This window comes from Epinephelus fuscoguttatus, linkage group LG10, assembly GCF_011397635.1.
Source record: "Epinephelus fuscoguttatus linkage group LG10, E.fuscoguttatus.final_Chr_v1".
In the NCBI taxonomy this organism is placed as follows: Eukaryota; Metazoa; Chordata; class Actinopteri; order Perciformes; family Serranidae; genus Epinephelus; species Epinephelus fuscoguttatus.
Window position 1 is genome coordinate 16364734 of NC_064761.1, and position 19281 is coordinate 16384014.

The 19281-nt window shown below is 41.8% G+C and overlaps 1 protein-coding gene across 1 annotated transcript in view; it reads right to left on the bottom strand.

The window, feature by feature from the left end:
* jak1 (Janus kinase 1) overlaps positions 1-19281 on the bottom strand; it is a 44577-nt gene that overhangs the window by 6564 nt on the left and 18732 nt on the right. The window contains exons 10-21 of the mRNA XM_049589051.1: positions 18002-18116; positions 16764-16962; positions 12812-12921; positions 8980-9135; positions 8726-8813; positions 8506-8633; positions 8176-8314; positions 2978-3129; positions 2685-2835; positions 1765-1853; positions 1147-1339; positions 18-142 (exon numbers count right to left, since the gene is read on the bottom strand). Of these exons, the coding sequence (XP_049445008.1) occupies positions 18-142; positions 1147-1339; positions 1765-1853; positions 2685-2835; positions 2978-3129; positions 8176-8314; positions 8506-8633; positions 8726-8813; positions 8980-9135; positions 12812-12921; positions 16764-16962; positions 18002-18116 (1645 nt within the window). The remainder of the gene's footprint in view (positions 1-17; positions 143-1146; positions 1340-1764; positions 1854-2684; positions 2836-2977; positions 3130-8175; positions 8315-8505; positions 8634-8725; positions 8814-8979; positions 9136-12811; positions 12922-16763; positions 16963-18001; positions 18117-19281) is intronic.

A 19281-nucleotide genomic window follows, 5' to 3' on the forward strand; every position in this document is an offset into this window, starting at 1 on the left:
GAAAGAAAATGTGTTACCTTGCATATCTGGACAGAGTAGCTGAGCAGGGTGCTGAGGCTGGTCTTGCTCTTGTTTCTGGGTAGATACTCCTTCAGACTGCCCAGTGGAAGGTACTCCATGATCAGCTTAATGGCCTGACCACCTGCGAACAGATTTAAACGTAAACACAGTCAGAGGTACAAATTCTTCAGCAGATTTTGCACTTTATCATATATAGAGATTTTGTGTGTGTGTGTGTGTGTGTGTGTGTGTGTGTGTGTGTGTGTTTGCCCCTCCATGTGCATGTAATACCATTACATTCATCACATAGTTTGGATCTCTGAAAAATCCAAGAGGCCTTTTAACAACACTTTGCACTATTTTCAGAATCCTCAAAGGATCTTTTATCATCTGAATGAAAAAAATATGAAAAATATTTCCAGTTTCCTAGATAGGAAACTTAGTGTTGCAACTTGGGAAACAGGTTAAAGAACTTTTCCTTTGTGCTGCCAGTGGAAGATTTTATTGTCCAGATGTTTCTAAGAGTATTAAAGGATTCAGGAAATACCTTCATAACAGCGACAGTCTTGGTTTTTTAGATATCAGCGGATAATTCAATTCAGAAAATTGGATGCTGAAGCCTTTGACTCTGATGTAATGGTAGTACATGAGAGGCTGGGGTTATATACATGCATGCTTGTTTGGGTCTGTGTGTACAACAAAACTCTTACCTGGAATTTGAGCATTTAACTTAAGTTACACATTAAGTGACACATGCTCTTAAAGGCCACACATCTGTATGTGAGCTGCTCTAGAGGGAACATTTGTAGTTCGTATGACCAGTGAAGGAGGAAGTGAGCTACTAGTGTCTGCAATTAAAATCTAGTGGCACCAAAGATGTAACCTTCTTACAAAGACATTTATTAGCCATGCTCTTATTTTGAAAGCAGAAGCACCAAAGCTGAATTTCTGGTTTAATGTATACGTCTCTGCTACACCCGACCTCTGAATATATAACCTACCAGTCAACTACATCTGTGGAAAACATCTTGATGTGTACAATGTTTGGGGACAAAGTGACAACAGCGCAGATCCAACAACACATGCAGGTTTCTGAATATATGTTTTTGAGGTGTTCATTTTTATGTATGCACTCTTCCATCTCACCTTCCTCTTGGCAGATGCCCTTGTATTTAACAATGTTTTCATGGTAGAGTGCCTTCAGGATGTCGATCTCACTCGAGAGGTTGTTGCTCTGCTCCTCCCGGTTCTCTGGCTTCAGGGATTTGACTGCCACCAGCTCACCTGTTTTATCTCCCCGAGGATCATAGCGGCACAGCTCCACCTTACCGAAGTGGCCCTGCATAAGGAACATGTGACAAAGTCGAGTTATTCGGAAGAGCATGAATGACTTGTCATCTACTTCCTGTGTGGGATCAGTTGTTTCTTGTCATTGTCAAAGTCCTTCAGTTCTGTTCAGTTCTCTTGCTTATCTTTGGTGTCAAGATAAAATTGTCTTCTATGTGTTTTTTTAGGATCACCTGAATGATTATACTCCAGGTGGCATATTTGTTAAAATAACAGTATGCTGAGAAAGAAAGAGCTCATACTCACTAAACTACTGGCAGGTTATTATAGATTTTATGCAAAATATTTACCAGTGCATGTAAACTAAATGGCCAAGTTGGGTTTATTTGTGCACTTGGAAACCATCAGTCTTATAGATGGTAACATCTGCTATACAGAGATTAACACAACTGTGTAAATACAGCAGGGACAGTTTACCTCTCCCAGGTCTCTGATCTTCTTCAGGAATCTCTTTTCAAACACAGTTGGGTCCACCTCTGGCGTGGGCTGGGGTTTGATAGATGGGTCTAAGTGAAGGGGGAAAGAGAAACAAATACATTAAACATGGCAGGTAAAACATGTCTTTTCTTCAACATGAACACACTTGCGTCATAGGAAGTGTATTGTGGTTGACAGTGTCAACGTTTTCACTAGAATTTTCTGTGGTGATGCAACTGCTTGCCTGCTCTGGTTTCCACACAAATGGCTGCTTTTACTGGTAAAATGCATTACTCAAGCGAGACTCATTCTGCGTCACCATTGTCAGTAATTCTTAAGTAGTTTACCTAACCATAACAAGGTTTTAAATCTAATGTTCAAGCCTTTTAAGGGTGAAACTTACAGCAGATTGGTATTCCAGTTAGGGTGACTTTATAGCTGTTTTGGGGTTTTAATATAAGAAGGTCATTGGGTAACTTAAATAAGCTTTAAGCTTTAGTGAGACTGACTGCACTGTCCACTTCTGGCCAGCAGGTGGAAGAAGAGAGTCGATTATGTTGCCATGGGGCCCAGCTGAGGGGCAGATCAGTGATAATGCACCCAGTGAACTTCCTCATGAACATCTGAGTTAAGTAAACAAGTCTCTCTCTCTTTGCACTGCGTACTGGGCCGCTGCTAGGTGAAAAACAAAACATGCAAAACATTCATCATATTCCAACTGTAGACAACTGCCTTGAATTTTTGAACCTGTTCCTGCTTTTAGCCTGTTGTGCAGGGTACACTTGATCCTGTTCAACTCCGACATGTATTTTAGGAACCAAATCGAGCTGACAAAATGGCAGATAAAACTTCATATCTGCCTCTTTATATGAAAATACCCAATGTATAATGTACAGTACACACATTCCCCCAATACATACTCTTCTCCTCTAGCATGTCTATGTCTCTGACGATGGCCCTGAAGAAAGGTCTCTTCTTGGGGTCGTAGTTCATGCAGTGGGTCATCAGCTCTGCCAGCTCTTTGCAGTCTGGGGTGGCCAGTTGGCACTCTGTTTCATAAAACCTCTCCTTCTGCTCAGCACAAACACATACATGATAATGCAGTGAGAAAATGAACAGGATAGCCATCAGATTTAAAATAAAAGATTAGTTTAGATGTATGGATGATTACATAGAGTCATTGTCAGATAAAGTTTTTGTGAGTGCCCTCTACCTCTGTGAGTTTCTTGTCTTTGAGAGGGACCTCTCCATCATAGCAAATCTCCCACAGCGTGGTACCGAACCCCCATTTGTCGGCTGCGATGCTCAGGGAGGACACACTCTTCACACACTCGGGACCGATCCATGGGATACGATGCACACACTCTGCAGAGGCAAACAAAGTCAGCTTTAGCATCAGTAGATCAATTAAGCACATATTTGTTACAGTCCCAAAATTCCGTAAAAACAAAAGTTGACTATTGGAGATGTGTGAAATTAAGAACACGGGAATTCTGAACTGAAATGTTTGACAGCGGTAAAGATGAGTGATGATACCCTCAAAGGATAGCCTTGCAATTTAAGATGTGATCATGGGAATGTTTCCTCCAATATTACCATGAGAGAAATACTGACTTCACTTTTGAACAAAGGTACAAACATGTAATCACTGACCTTATTACACAAAAGCGTTTAACAGGCACACCTGTATTTATATTTGTGCACAACAGTTTCTCTAACGTATATAAGAATATTAAGACAGGTAGCTTTCATGATACTGTCTTCTGACAGGTTGTTTTCTCTCTTTGGTGGTGGGTCGTCTTTGCTATTGCTTTGTTGTAATTTGCTCCGAACAATAAAGCGATCCATTATCCTACTCATGGCTTCTCCTTTTAATTGGTATCATCCCTCACACTGGCTGCCAATCAGGGTTTCTGATGTGTCACACACTTAAAATTCCTGCATGCAAACAATGAGAAATAGGTTCCCAGTGAGAGGGTTTTTTTTTTAAATTAAATTAAAATAAATTACATTGTTTTAGCTAGATTTTGCCTCTTCATTAGAAAATGGGCGCACACAACATACTGATAGAGTCAATTAAAAATACATTCCACAAGTGCACCATGGCACACTATTATGACCACAACAGCCCTGACATTATCAGGCTGTAACAATTTAATTTCTATCTAAGTTTTGGCATCCATGTCCTACCAATGTTCTACAACAACTTAAGTGCCATTTTTTTCATCCATGTTTGCATTTTATTTTTTTTAGTGCTGTCATTCTTTTTCTACATGTCGCAATTATGTTGAGTAAAATTTCTCTTCATGGTATCTACTTCCTGTCTGTCTACTCTGGATGCCTCCTTACCTCTTGTCCATATCATGGGTCTACTGATAGAGCACAATGTACAGTATGTTGTGCAGATTGTTAAGTCCTTTAAGGAAAATTTGGAATTTTGTGATTATTTTACTCCAAATACCACAGGTCAATCAACAGGACATTGTTAAATAAGTTCTGTTATTTAAAGACATGAAACTAGAAGTGTTATTTTTCAGAGCTGATGTATCAGAATCAGCATAACTGGTCAAGTATGTGCACACTACACATACAAGAAATGTGACTCTCTGGCTTAAAAGTTGCTCCTAATGTTCCCATACACTGAATTATTGTGCACATACAAGTACTGTAGGTGAAATATAGGTGTCCAGGTGTAAGTATAAATACACACAATAAGCCACAACATACAATGTCTACACAAGAGTAAAGTTTTCTGTAGACTGTAAAGAAAAACAAACTGTGCAAATTAATAAATGTTGTACGCATAAAGTACTAAATCACTTTATATACATGAAAACAAGGTGTGCAGTATATACATGTATGTTTACAGTAGTATGTAAAGATTTATACATGCATACATGTTGAAGCAGAGTATGTATTTTAAACTGTAAATATATATAGTTCTTACACAATGTGTGTGTATATAGTTTATAATTTGTTTGTTTCAGTGTTATGTATTTATTGACACTATATGATCAGTATGGTCACTTTCACCAAATGCTAACAAGATCTGTCATGCAAAAACACTATCTAAAAGTAATAGTTACGGCGAGACCTCGTGGATCTGAGCCAACATACTCTCACCATGCTCCAGATACCAGGAACTAACAGTGAAAAACTGCGCCTCTGACAGGCTGACTGGGCGGCCGGCCGGCTTGAAATGTTGACTGACTGCATCCACTGAATCTAAAAGCCTTGGCTGAAATATATTACTCTGACTGGAAGACATGCTAACTGATTGGCTGACGTCCACTGCTTGCTTTTTGGCTCCACAAATCCATAACATCAGGTAAGGAGTGTATATTAGTAAGTGCATGCAGCTCAAACTGGAACTCTGGGGGACTGACTGGAGGGAAAGAGGAGGAGGAGGAAGAGGAGGAGGAGGAGGAGGAGGAGGAGGAGGAGGAGGAGGAGGAGGAGGAGTGAAGAAGGGACCAAGTAGTGAAGGGGCTGAATGGAGCAAAGGGGGGAGATGGAGACAGAAATGGGAGCGGGGAAGGAGATAAGTGACTGAGGACAAAAGAAAGAGAAAAAAGTAAGAAAGTGATGAACAGATTTGAGGGTAAAGTGATCAGAGATTGCTGGGAAGCAAGGAAGAGCGCTCCCAGTGGGTTTCTCAGCACTTTACCCACTATGCGTTCAATCAAATCTATATACGAGGACATCGATGTGTAACTGGAAGACTGATTGTTCTGAAAAGTGATGGAGGCAGAACAAGAAATGTAAAGAGTTCTGGGAACAAAGAGGGAGGGAGGAGCATTCCCAGGGGCGTGCTGCGATGGACATTTGCAGAGAGACATTTCCAGTCTGTTCCGTGGTTTGCAGATCCATCTGTGCAGCCACACCGCGTTATACCACACATCTTCTAGCTCTAATAGACAAACAGAAACATGAGGTGGCCATTTGAGGGGAACTGTGCAATCTGAGAAATGTCCTTATTATTGTGCCGTCTTCCCTGAACCCAGATCTGGCATTTACTAAACAAATCAGTCTGAGAGGGAAATGTGCCTGATGCAATGTATATTGATTATGTGACAAATCTGAATCCCACTGCTGTCATCCTCCGCTTGTTTAAAAATGTGTCCTTTTGTTTGTGCTGTCCTTCTTTAGTTTCCTTTTCCCTTTTCTCTGTATTTTGTGGGAGGAAATTAGTACAGAGTATGACAAAACAAGACAACTAGAATTACCACCTTCTGATTGTATGCCTCCACCAACCAGTCACTCCATGTCTGTCCAGTATCATATAATATATGCAGCGATGAATTTAAAGGAGGGAAAAGAACGGTATTGCATGTATTGTTTTGGTGAAATGGAAGAGATATCGCTTTCACAAGGATGGGATAAATGGATGGACTGACAACCCAAAAACAAAATGGCCCCCGCCACATTTGTTGCTGGTGTGGAGACATAAAAATCTAACTCAGACGGGGCAGCACAGCACTGGTGCCGGAATAGGGGGGACATATTGATCTGTTATGTGCGACATCTATTGCATGTCTGTCCATCCTGGAAGAGGGATCCCTCCTAAGTTCTCTTCCTGAGGATTCTACCATTTTTTTCCCTGTTAAAGGGTTTTTTGGGGGAGTTTTTCCAAAGGACAGAGGGATGTTGTATGCTGTAAAGCCCTGTGATTTGTGATATTGGGCTTTATAAATAAAATTAAATAAATTTAATGAATCAAGATTTTTGGTCCCCCTACACAAGAAGAGACCACAGGCTCTACTATCATGAACCAAGCAGCATGGCCAGAGCACAGCCAGGTGGGCCCTGCAAAGTGCGTCTGGAGCATGTCACACACTTGGTTTTTCCATGATCAGGCTGCTGTGGCGCGTCTTTTGTGTACTTGGACACCAGTGGGAACAGAAAGAACGTATTATTACTACGTATTATTACGTATTATTGGTAGGTACATTAATCACAGGGCTTTCTCCATTATGACGCACTGACTGTTTAGGAACCCTGCAGAGTTTTCCTCAGAGTAAACTTATTGTTGTTCTGGCGAGAAATTATTTTTATTATTTTAGTTTTGAATCCGAACAATCTCTTTCACATCATGTTACTCATCACAATCTCACATGCACTTGTATTTTAAATAAAAATGGTGAGCTCTAGGCAATATTTTGGCCAAGATGACGTGCAGCCGTTACTCTGCTTAACCGATGTTTAGGATGGAGACACTGGGGGAAAGACTGACAGGAACCAACAGTCTTGAGAGAATTATAAGCAGAGAGAGATGTTTTAAGAGATTCGTAATTTTTCATGGAGCTGTGTGAACTGTTTTAAATGCACACTCTGATGTGGAGAAGAAACTGTGGAGAATCATTCATCAGAACGACATGTTTGATGCGCACAAAAGCACAAAGGGTCTTTGGTTATTCTACAACAGTCTGAAGCTGGTTGCATGAAATGTAAGCAGCAGATCTACCGTTTGTACACAACATCACTCCGGTTAGAGCCTGCAGATGGAGCAGATACCTGCTGCCTGCATATGGCTAAAAGGAGAGTCGCCAGTGTAATGGAAAAGCCTTCAGTATATAGTACTACGGTGCATCAGAGAACACGAGTGTTGATATCTACATGTTGAAAAGAACCTTTCCGAGCACCTGCAAGCTATTATAGCTGTAGCGACTACTATCAGTGACAAAAGCCGCTAAGAGGTTAAGTAGACATGTAACTGTGACTCACTGAAAGAAATCCATGCTGAATCCACCGATGCCTTTTAAGTTGATTCATTTGACAAACACTGAGATTACTGAAGCAAAACGAGATGAAATGTTATGTCTTGTGATTACATGCCACGCCAGTGAGTGAACAGGTAAAAGAATGTGAAACCACACCCACACCTGTGCCAATTACTACCAAAAGTGAAAGAGACCAAAAGAATGTGTGCAGCCTAAACAAATAATAAACAACAAGGGTTTAATACACATTCTGGCTCCTACAATAGCAGTAACTACCAGAAAGAGCCCAAACTCAGTTAGAGCACCTCATGACATGACATCATGAAATGTTACCTACATTTTTTGGCTTTTTTTTTTTTTTTTTTTTTAACTTTTTGTGTCTTTGAAGTGCTAGTTCATAACCAAAATATATATTAGAAATTAATCTAACCACTCTGTTATAATTTTAGTTAAACTTTATTACATGTAGTTGTAGTATTCTGTTCTCACTTTGGTTTCACTGTCATTTACAGCTGACTGGGACAGAAAGTGGAAGCTGTTGAGACATTTTCCATGGTAGCTATTTTGTAACCATTTAGGTTTCACTTTTGGTAACCCAGAGACAGACAGAGACAGACACACAAAGGAAAAGACAGACAGAGAAAGAGGGAGAGTTAGAGAAAGAGGGAGTATATGTGTACTTTGTACTCACCCTCTCTGGTGAGCACTGTGATTGGTATTCCCGGGTCGCTGAGCTTGATGAAGGGCCCTCCTTCATCAGTGCCCAATCCGTCTCTGGCCAGCAGGATGTTTTTAGCACACACAAAGCCATGGACCAGCTTTTTGTCCTCCTACAAACACACACACACAAAATGCAACAAATCTATTAGTCCAACAATGAGAAATAAAAATAAAGACAAAGATATAAAGACTGTGTTGACAAAAGTCTAACATGGTGCAGGTAATCCCATAGATGCTTACAGCCCTAACATTCTTATCATTCCTATAGTTTGTGTGTGTTTGGTGTGTTTTCCTGTCTCACCAAGTAGCTGAGAGCTGAGGCCAGCTGCTTGGCCACCTGGAACTTCCATGGTGTGCTGAGTGGGCTCTGCTGTCTCCTCATAAATAAATCCAGTGGTCCTAGCTGAACAAACTCCTCAACCATGATGTCTGTTCCACACAAACGCAGAGACAAAGGCATTAGAAACAGGCCCACACGCTCATACACATGTACACACACAGTTCTATTAACATGCACTTACTCTCCTGGTGGCGGACACACACTCCATACAGCAGCACTATGTGCTTATGGGAAACTTGTCGCATCATGCTGGCTGTTTCGAAGAAGGCCTGTCATCAGGAAGACAAAGATGACTCAATGCTCACCACATTACAGGAACTGGTATGGTCTGGTTAGATTTTAACACAGCTTGTTGCTAATAAATATTAGCTTTCGGTATGTTTAGATGTTACAGAGTGGATATAGTCCTCATGAGGATCTGTGAGTGTGTCTTACCAGGGAGATGTCCCTGTGTCCAGAACCCAGCACCTTCAGGACCACCTTGACCTCCTGGAAGGATGAGTACCCTGCATCCTCCTCCGCCTCCTCACTCTTCACCCTCAGTATGCCTGAGTAGATGTTGGTTTTCGTGCCTCGGCCAAGGTGCTCCTCCTGGTTAACCCAACAGAGAAAGACAATACTTTAATCCAGAATTCAAACTATGGTTACATAAACAGAGCCTCTGAGACTTTTATTACATGTATTTTCAGTCCAGAGAAAGAGGCTTGGTTAATGTTTCTTTATTCCATGTGTGCTGGAGGAAAAGTAACCTCCACTTATGAATGCTCATTTGAAATGAGGAGACAAGTGCTTAAAGGTAGACATAAATAAGTTCAACTGTGTGCTCTGCAAGGAATATATGTAAAATTTGTAATATGATTTATAGAAATATATACTACAGAAGATACACAAGTTCAGAGTCAAGATATTGTCTGCATAAGGCTGATGAGGGTTTTTTTTTTTTTTTAAATTGCATTAAAAAAAAAAGATTAAATCAGTTGTTAAGGGCGTAAGGTAGGGCTGGGCGATAAATCGATGTTATCGATTAATTCAAATTTGTAGTTTGGCCGATTTGTTTTAATGAAAATCAAGTTTCTATTTAAAATCCGCCACCACCGCGACTCCCGTAGTTCAGAGTGGGCTGACACTCCCCCTCCCCCGCGCGCGCTTGATACACAAACAACATGGCAGTGAGCGGGTAAGAACTCGTTCTCAAGAAAGTGAATGAGTTCTTCAGCGCTTTTGTGTGCTCACCTGTGTGTGTGTGTGTGTGTGTGTGTGTGTGTGTGTGCGTGCGTGTGTGCACGCGCGCATCAGGGCCAAACTCCGCCGTGCGCGACACAGAGAGCAGAGGAGGATTTTAGACGTGCACCGTGTAGGGACAGAAATGACATGCCGTTGTGTAAATAAGATAAATAAGTGTTACCAACGCCAAGCTGGCAGACCCCCGAACCGTAGTAAAGGGACCTCTGAAGACCATTAGCTCTTTTAGCTTGTGTTAGCTCATTGTGGCAACAACACATCAACAACGGGACTTCGTCCGCGTTAAAGAACGGCACTTTATTTTCAGCACTACAGGGATGATGCACAGCCTCTCTCATCAGTGTCTGACTTTCACATAGAAGGAAATAACTCAAAAACAGCACGCAGAACTGCGTAGGCTCCTTCACTGTGGCTGCTCAATGTAAACAACATAGAACATGCCTCATTTTCTTCCTGGGGCGCATCAGTCTGCAGTCGCCATGTATATTGCAAGAGATATGGTGCCCATATATAGGCTGAAAGTTTTGGACCCCAGGTATGTGCTACCATGCCGCAAATTTTTTTCTTTTAACTAGGAGGGAAAAAAATCGATTTAAATTGTTTATCGGATTTTTTGTGAAAAAATCAAAGATTTTTTTTTTTAGGCCACATTGCCCAGCCCTAGTGTAAGGTCAACTGGATTACTGCAAATATGAATGGGGGGGAACATACTGTACCATTTCACAAAAACAAACACCTTGATAACAAATGCAGAGGTCTGTGATAGTATAATTTTAGTTACTTGTGCGTAGACTCAATGGTGCTTTATTTTGAGGCTGTACTTTGTGGTGGTCATGTAGAAGACCACATTGTACTTAAGGTGATTCTATTTCTATTTTATGACAGAGCATTGTTGAATACTTGATTCTAACTGGTCAATAATGGCATTCTGTGGTCTCTTATTCCGAATAGCTGACTGCTGCTATGATAAACAAGCTGTAGCTCTGAAGGGATGAAAAAAGAAGGTTTAGGTTCAACAACACTATTAGGGCTGCCCAGTAATAGTCAACCAAACGTTAGTCGACAGAAAGGTCATTGGTCAGCAAGATTTCATTGGTTGTTTTATTGTCAAAATAAATCAAAACCTGTACGACTGGACCATGTGGGAATTTAATTTGAAGGGACAGACAGAGGAAGTGGCCACGCTCAGCAGTCAGACAGGAGTCATGTTACAAACTAATCACAGCCGACAGATGTATTTTCCTTTTTCTGTAAATATTCAGTCTCAGACGCAACTTGCTGCCACACTCTTGAAAGCTGGCACAGAAAAGGCACAAGAGTAGCAACCAACGCCCGACCTCAAGATGCGGCATGTGTACGGCCCCTAATTTCCAGGGCTGGTACCTGCAGTTATTACACAGGCTAGTTAATAACATGTCGGGCAGGAAATCCGAAGTGTGGGATCATTTTGAGAAGGTGAAGGACGAACCCAAGGTGATAGGTACACTCATCTTCCTTGGTCGACTACAAACATGACATATCATCTGTAACATGTAAGTAGCTACATGCCCATTAGCCACTTAGCACAATCATTACTGCTTTGCCGACAGCATCATTAACAGGCGGCTCGCTCAGTGTGTGACGTTCACTTGTAGATAAAATATAGGCCTACATTAATGAAGGTTCATTAGTACGGTTTTGTATTTCTCTGTAATGTAGCACAGTGTTAACAATGTTACTGATACTATTCTTTCTCACACCTTGAACTCAAACCATTGTGTTGCCCCGCCCAAAATACGTAATAATTAAATTAAAGCTGCAGTAAGTAGAAAGCCTGAACACGGTCAATTTTTGAGTCTCATCTGAGTTAGGTTTCGTTCGTCTCCGCCCTGAGCCCCTCCTACCAGACGAGCATGCGAGTATTTTATCCTACTTGGTTCTATTTCTTCCACTCTGGGAGCCTCGGCTCTCCCTCATCATGCAGCAGCCCTCCCCATGCCTCCCTCAGGGCCCACACATACTCCCGAGCCTCGGCTCTCCCTCACCGCGCAGCAGCCCGCCCCATCCCTCCCCATCCCTCCCTCGCAGCCCCGCACATATACCCCCAAGGCTCGGCTCTCCCTCTCCACGCAGCAGCCTGCCCCATCCCTCCCTCGCGGCCCCGCACATACCCCCGAGGCTCAGCTCTCCCTCTCTGTGGAGAGCCCTCGGCTCTGCTCCCACGACTGACCCTCGCGCCCTCCGGCCGGGCCCGGCCCCACCTCACTCTTCCCCTCCCATCGGGGCTCTGGGGAACCGAGTTCTGTCTTCCTTTTTTTGGGTTGTTTAGCTGTGTAGGCAGTTGTAGCCAAGGCTGGAATAGCTATTTTACCTGGTGCACTGTTCACCATTGCCGCTTGCTCTCCCCTTCTGCCGGCGACACGGGAACGCGCATATGCAGTAGAACAGCCAACAGGAACGCAGTGGTCTGAGCTGACCTTTCATTGGTTAATGCACATCAGCACGATACTGATTATTTAGAGGCTGAACACAGAGCCATGGTGAGGTGCATTTTTTGATTGAAGCATGTGTGTAAAAAAAAAAAAAAAAAAAGTCTAATGGCCAGTCAAAAAGGGAAGTAGATCATCATACGCTGGTGCAATTCTCCATCTGTTTGCAAATTTTTTTCAATATCAAATTTAAACAAATGTACATGGTATGATAAGCGTCCATTTTCATTTCACGGCATACCTTGAAACCAGTCTAGTGCTCTGACCCTCTTTGTGTCGAAAGTGGGATTGTGCATACCAAGCCGTGCATTATCGCAGGGTTTATTTTGCAAAATAATGACCCACTCACTGCACATTAGCCCACTTATTATCACCATCATTTACATATACAACATGCAGATCACTGGAAGCTCTAACTGAATCGTAAGAAAATGTAATACATTGTGTGGACTTATTTTTTCATTATTTATTTGCATCTTTACATGTCCATACACCCTATAACACAACTGTATTACTATAACAACATAGGAGACAGACATAAATATAAGAAGGTGTACCTGTTCAATCTCCTCCTTAAGAATGCGATGGAAGCTGAGCTGACTCTCCTGCATAGGTGTCGGAGGGGTCGGCGCTCTGTCTTTAGTGACCACCAGCAGGTTAGAAATCTCTGCAACACAAACACAAACACACACACACACAGGATTTCTGTATAAAGTTGTGCATACTTTTTCACAAGCTTTCCAAAGTTTGAAAAGTGTTTTTTTCTTCTTTGTCAAAATCAAGCCGCAGAAAATTGACAATTGTTTTTTCCCTCACAGAAAATGTGATGCCTGCTTCTTTTGTTGTGAAGGTCATGCTATTGTAACACTGTCAGAAGATGACTGATTGAAAAACTCACACAACAATGCACTTTGGAAACAATAAAAGCAGGTGTGATGTTCACCGCAAGGTAAACTTGGGTTGAAGTGTCACAGCACCCACGAATGTTGCAAATGTATAGAGGCTTCTATACATACTGGTGTGCTCAGCGTTGAAGGCAAAACTGTGTTTACATGTGGTAAAATAAGCTCTCAACAATTACGTCAATGTGGCAATGATGTGAGCAGCTATTCAGGTCCGGTTGCCATACTGATTCAGTCTATTTTTTGTATATACAGAGCTGTGTGTGGGAGGATGAAGTGAAAATGTGTCTCTGTGCCTGTCGCCGTACTATATGTGCGTGTGTGTCTGCATGTGTGTGTCTGTGGGCGTCTAATGTTGTGACAAAAACCAGCGCACTGTGGTTTAAGGGGGAAAAAGTATCTGCACTCCATCAGCATCACCCTACATTCACTGTCAAAGAGTGTTAAGAGCATTGTTGTGTAACATGCAATCCGTGTTTTTATGCAGAACTTGAATACAACATGCACCCACGAATTACTCTGCATAAAGTCCTTAAGCCCTTCACTTAATCCAGGCCTTACCTTTATTATTTACATCAACACTAAGGCAGCATGGTCTCATTCAGACTTGCTTATGTTTAAAACCCAAACTCTAGCGACAGCTATACACCCCTGCTCAAGCTCAAGCCACACAGTCCTTTCATTCATTATCAGTTAAAACAACAAAAGTAAATTGTGTGCATCATATTCTTGGGATGTTGGGACACCAGTGTGTTGTTGTCAAAACAAGGACGTTATATAATGCATCATTAATATTTTAACAGGGACAACAACGCAGCACTCCAGTCTTTTATCTTCCTCTAAGGCAGATAAAGCTAAAACCCCCAACCCCAAACAGTCGTGCCTTATGATAATAATCAACACTGCACAATCCCAACAAACATAAACAGCACGAAACATCCATGCTTGCACACACACGCATACATGGCTCCACCTTTCCCTGAGCGAAGTAAACACAAGAGTGCTAGCTTGGCGCCGGAAACCCACATTTACAACTCTCTTCCTCCTTGACACCATTTCACAAAGACACACAGACACACACATTGTTCATGCCAGATTCAGTTACCTTCAGTTAGCAGAAACACAAACACATGCACATACACACACGCACACTTTTTGTGAAGGGCAACTACGCTCTAAATCCTGTACGCAGGCAATGCTTTGCTTCACTGACCTCTAGGGTTTGACAGGTTCAAGTCTGCTGCACTTCTGAGCCCACCTAATACCAAAGTAAGGTGTGGTCTGTTGTACGTGCTAGCACACCAGTGATGCAGCATTGCATAAAATAGTGCTTAAAGAACTGTTGTTCTGCACGAGGTGTGGACTTGGGATGCAGAAACTGGTAGATGCAAGAGCAAGCAGGATTTTCAGTCTACAGTAGCATTTATGTGTGAACACTGCAGGCTGTTCAAAGCATTTTTTCTTAAGCATGTGTTGTTGCTTCTTGTGATGAGGAGCATGGAATCAATGTATCAATTAATCACAACCAGGAAAATGGTTTTCTGAATATTCTCTTTTTACAGCCATCATAATAGATTGTTTTTTTCATTTATAATAAATAAAGGGTGCACATGCTGCAGGGGGGTAGAAAACATGTCACCACACTGTCATGATAGCTTTTATAAGGACATTTCAGGTGGCGCTAACGTCACATGTCACGAAGACATTTGAGAGGCTTGTTCTCCAGCACCTAAGGCCACTGCTCTCTGCCTTCCTGGACCCCCTGCAGTTTGCTTACCAGCAACACACTGGTGTGGAGGATACCATCATCTTCCTCACTCACAAGGCCCTGTCTCACTTGGAGAGCGCTGGAAGCACTGTGAGAGTGATGTTCTTTGACTTCTCCAGTGCCTTCAACAGCATTCAACCCAGCCTCCTGAGAGACAAGCTGCTGGATATGCAACTTCACATATGCTACCTCACAGGCCGGCCGCAGTACGTCAGGGTGGATGGCTGTGTATCTGAGGTGGTGTCCAGTAACTCTGGGGTGCCCCAAGGAACTGTTCTGGCACCATTCTTTTTCACCCTCTACACCTCTGATTTCCGGTTCAATTCTGGTTCCTGCCACCTCCAAAAGTTTTCCGACAACTCCTCTATAGTCGGATGCATCAGCAGTGATGATGAGGAGGAGTACAGAGGACTGATTGAGAGCTTTGTCGAGTGGAGCAACCGAAACCACCTTCAACTCAACATCAGTAAGACTAAGGAGATGGTGGTGGACTACCGGAGGCAACCTGCCCCAGTCACCATCCAGGACGAGGGGGTGGAGATGGTGGACTCGTACAAGTACCTTGGGGTGCAACAACAATAAACTGGACTGGACTCATAACACAGATGCCCTCTATAGGAAAGGACAGAGCAGGATGTTCTTCCTGAGGAGACTCAGATCGTTTGGCGTCTATAGTGGGCTCCTCAAGACCTTCTACCAGTCTATGGTTGCCAGTGCACTCTTCTTTGCTGTAGTGTGCTGGTGGGGTGGAGTTAAGACTGGTGAGGTCAACAGGCTCAACAAGCTTGTGAGGAAAGCACGCACTGTGGTGGGACTGGACCTGGACAGTCTGGAGACAGTGGCTGAGAGGAGGGTGAAGGACAAAATCTGTGCAATGCTGGACAATCCTTATCACCCTCTGTACGACGAGCTGTGGCTGATGGGCAGCTCATTCAGCCAGCGGATTATCCCACCCAAGAGCAGAACTGAACGATTCAGACGCTCTTTTGTGCCCATTGCCATCAGACTGTACAACAGCGGTTTGGCTTAAGCAACATCCAGCTCTGAACTGACTTATTTTGACTAACTTTATGTCATTCAACACTTTGTCTGCCATTTTTGTAGTCACTTTATTCATCTGTTGTAGCAATTTTATTGATGTAGCAATTTTATTTTATCTTTTATTTATCTACTATTATCTTTAATTTTTACATTTTTTTTCCTCTCTTTAATCTTATTCTATTTAATGTCCTTTGACCCACATTTCCTGTTTTTTTTCCTATGAGTCTACTGTAACATAGGCATATATTAAATTGCTGCTGCTATTCATCATAGGCTGTCAGTCATTCTGGGTTGTTTTCTTTACCCCCACATGCACACCTCTCAGGAGTCTTTTATCACATCTATCACACTTATTGTGATACTTGAACCACAAGTGCTTAAAATAGCTTTCATTTACATATATATATATATATATATATTTATATAAATATATAAATAAATAAATAAATAAAGGTCTTAAAAATACTTTTCTGCTTGGATTCACAATGGTCTTTCACTATTTTCTCTATTGTTAGATTAATATTATTTGGTGTAACTGCTGTAGGGGAATACAAAAAAACAAACCGAATAGGAATGCATAATGTACATTTTAGAGTCAGCCATTTTGTATTTAGTTATTTGAAGTTCCTTAAAAGCAAGGGTTACTTGAAAATGTAGGTCTAAGTTGAGTCGTTTCAACATTTGTGAATTTGTAGTACTGTGTGCTTCCCCTCTTATTTTGGTATTGTGTGCTGGGTGCATTTGCCCTTGAGTTGATCACCATGTCACGTTCTAGGCCTGTGACAGTATTAAGCCTACCTCTAGGCTGTGGAGGGCAGCAGCGCAGCAGCTGGAACTGGAGGTTGTCGGTGCGAAGGTTTTGGCCCTCCAGGTGCTCCAGCAGCTCAGCAAGACTGGGACGAAGAGTCTCAGTGCCGTAAAGGCGGAACCCATCTGAGCCCACCTCAATCTGGAAGTTCTTATACTGACGCACAGGGCGAGACTCCCTCAGGTCAATCTGGATGCAGAAAGAGAGAGTTTTTAATTGGTCAAGAAGGTATAACTTCAACTTCAACCATGTTTATCCCTGGAGGGCAAATGGTAATACAGGAAGTAAAGGGCAAGAGTGAACAGTAGACACTGGAATACTGCCATTGACATGCAAAAAATGTACTTTGCAAACTGAATGATGGTTTATATAGTTCTATTTAAGTTCCACGGACACATGTAAACACCACAGAGATGTGTCACTACTGTAAGCCATTAACATTTACTTAGTCCTCATATGAACTGTGACTGTAAACAGTGGTTAAGATAACCCACTGGGTCAGCTCTGAATGTCTGAATGAATGTGTGTGTGTGTGTGTGTGTGTGTGTGTGTGTGTGTGTGTGTGTGTGTGTGTGTCTGTGTTCCCTCCCATATTGACTCATAAGGCTGAGGTACACTGAAGTGACCTGTTTTAATCTAAGCATCCTGTAATATAATATAAAATGAACAGAAAATATTTGGTTTAGTGATTTAGTGGTTTAGTTCTGTGCGTCTATGTGTGTCATTCACTCGGGTTAATGAAGAACCTACACAACATGACATGACCTGACACTATGCTTTTCTCTAAGACATTTTAATGCAGAGAGGCCTGCAGATATTCAGTTGACACATGACTAAGATGGGAGTAGTCTTGATTCCGGCTGTGGTTTACAAAATAGGACCAACACTACAAGTTTTTGATTGCAACAAAAAAATGTATCTTATGAAATTGATTACAACAGAACTAGGAAGAGTTTTTTTCTTCTTTAGTTTCTCAACAGCCACACCACCTCGTCAAGTTTGGGTTTTCTCTGAAATAATATTTTAGTTCAATTTCATTAATTTTTGGTTATAGAAACACGTATCCTTCTAACACATGTAACAACTATAATTTATTAATTATTATCCACTATGAGTCCAACAAGTATGGGGTAGCTGTAAAACAATTCATGGGGCTTATTTGCCAACTCCTGATTTCACTGCAGGATATAAATAAAATACAACATCTAATGAATTAAGGCGACACTACCTCGGTGCAGACCACCGTGATGATGATGTACTGGTAGTCAGTGCAGCTCCAGCGCAGGATGTAGGTGCCCTCCTCGTTGCCCTCCTGACGCAGCTTGTGGATGGCATACTCTGTGCTGGAGAGGGGAAAATACAGGAAATGGAGAGGTTCAATCAAAAGTAGACCAAAAGTTGTAAGTTAGAGAAAAGACCTAAATACAAGAAATGCATTCAATGCAAGAATTAATGTTATATTTGTAGTTTTATTTTCTTTCATGGTGTTTGTGGTCCGTTGTGAGCTGTACATTGGTGACCAAACCAGTTTCCCTTCTACAGATGAATAAAGTTATCTGTTCACCTGCTATTGCTTCATTTTGTGTGACTAAAATTTTCTGAAAATGAATACTATAGAAATATAGAACAACCAAACTGCCCTAATTAGCCACGAGCAGCAACAAAATCTAAATTTAGATAAACTTCAAATTGCAAAAATGGAAAGGTTGATAAACAAGATGAGCTTTTCTTACAAAACCTTAATTTAGACTGACTTTAAAATGCAGTGGATTATCTCTCAAGCAGTGATCCAGGGGTCAAGCGACCCACGGGTTAGGCGGTTCGAGTAAGCTTATTTGAAAATATAGCAGGTTTCGGGTGGGCAGGTCATTGCGTGGCAAAGCAACATTCTGAGACACACTGTGCAATAGTCCACCTTCCACCTTCTCTTTACCTCTCTCTGTCTCTGTACGTCCCTTGGTCTCTGTCTCTTTCAAGCACACACAGCAAGCAGCTTTATCATCAGCGCTTTTGCAGTCAGAGTTACAATTTTTTTTTTTTTTTTTAACCATGAAAATATGTTGAAGTCGGATGTATTTAAATCCCTCTGCTTATTGTGTCCGGTAAAAATATTTCCCTTTGAGAATATGTAGGCCTAATACTGTGTCCTAACAGCAATCAAACAGGTGTCTCTGAGTTGTTAAATATACACATATATTACACAACGAAAAGAAACCACTGTACCTATCAGCTGTGCGCTCATGTAAACAAACCAGGTGGGATATGTATCAGTTGTTTGCTCGAGATCATGCTTCAGATGTAATCAGTTAAAAGATGCATGAGGACTTGCTATCTTACTACATCTGTACTTTTTCAACAGAAAACACACATTTTATATTGTAATATTTACTGAAAATGACATATAATATAGCCAGCGGGAAATAATTTCAGCTCCCATTTGCCTGTTCGCAGGTGAGGTTCGGTTAATTGATTACTATGTTTGTGGATCAGGCAGGGCGGATTGGCTCT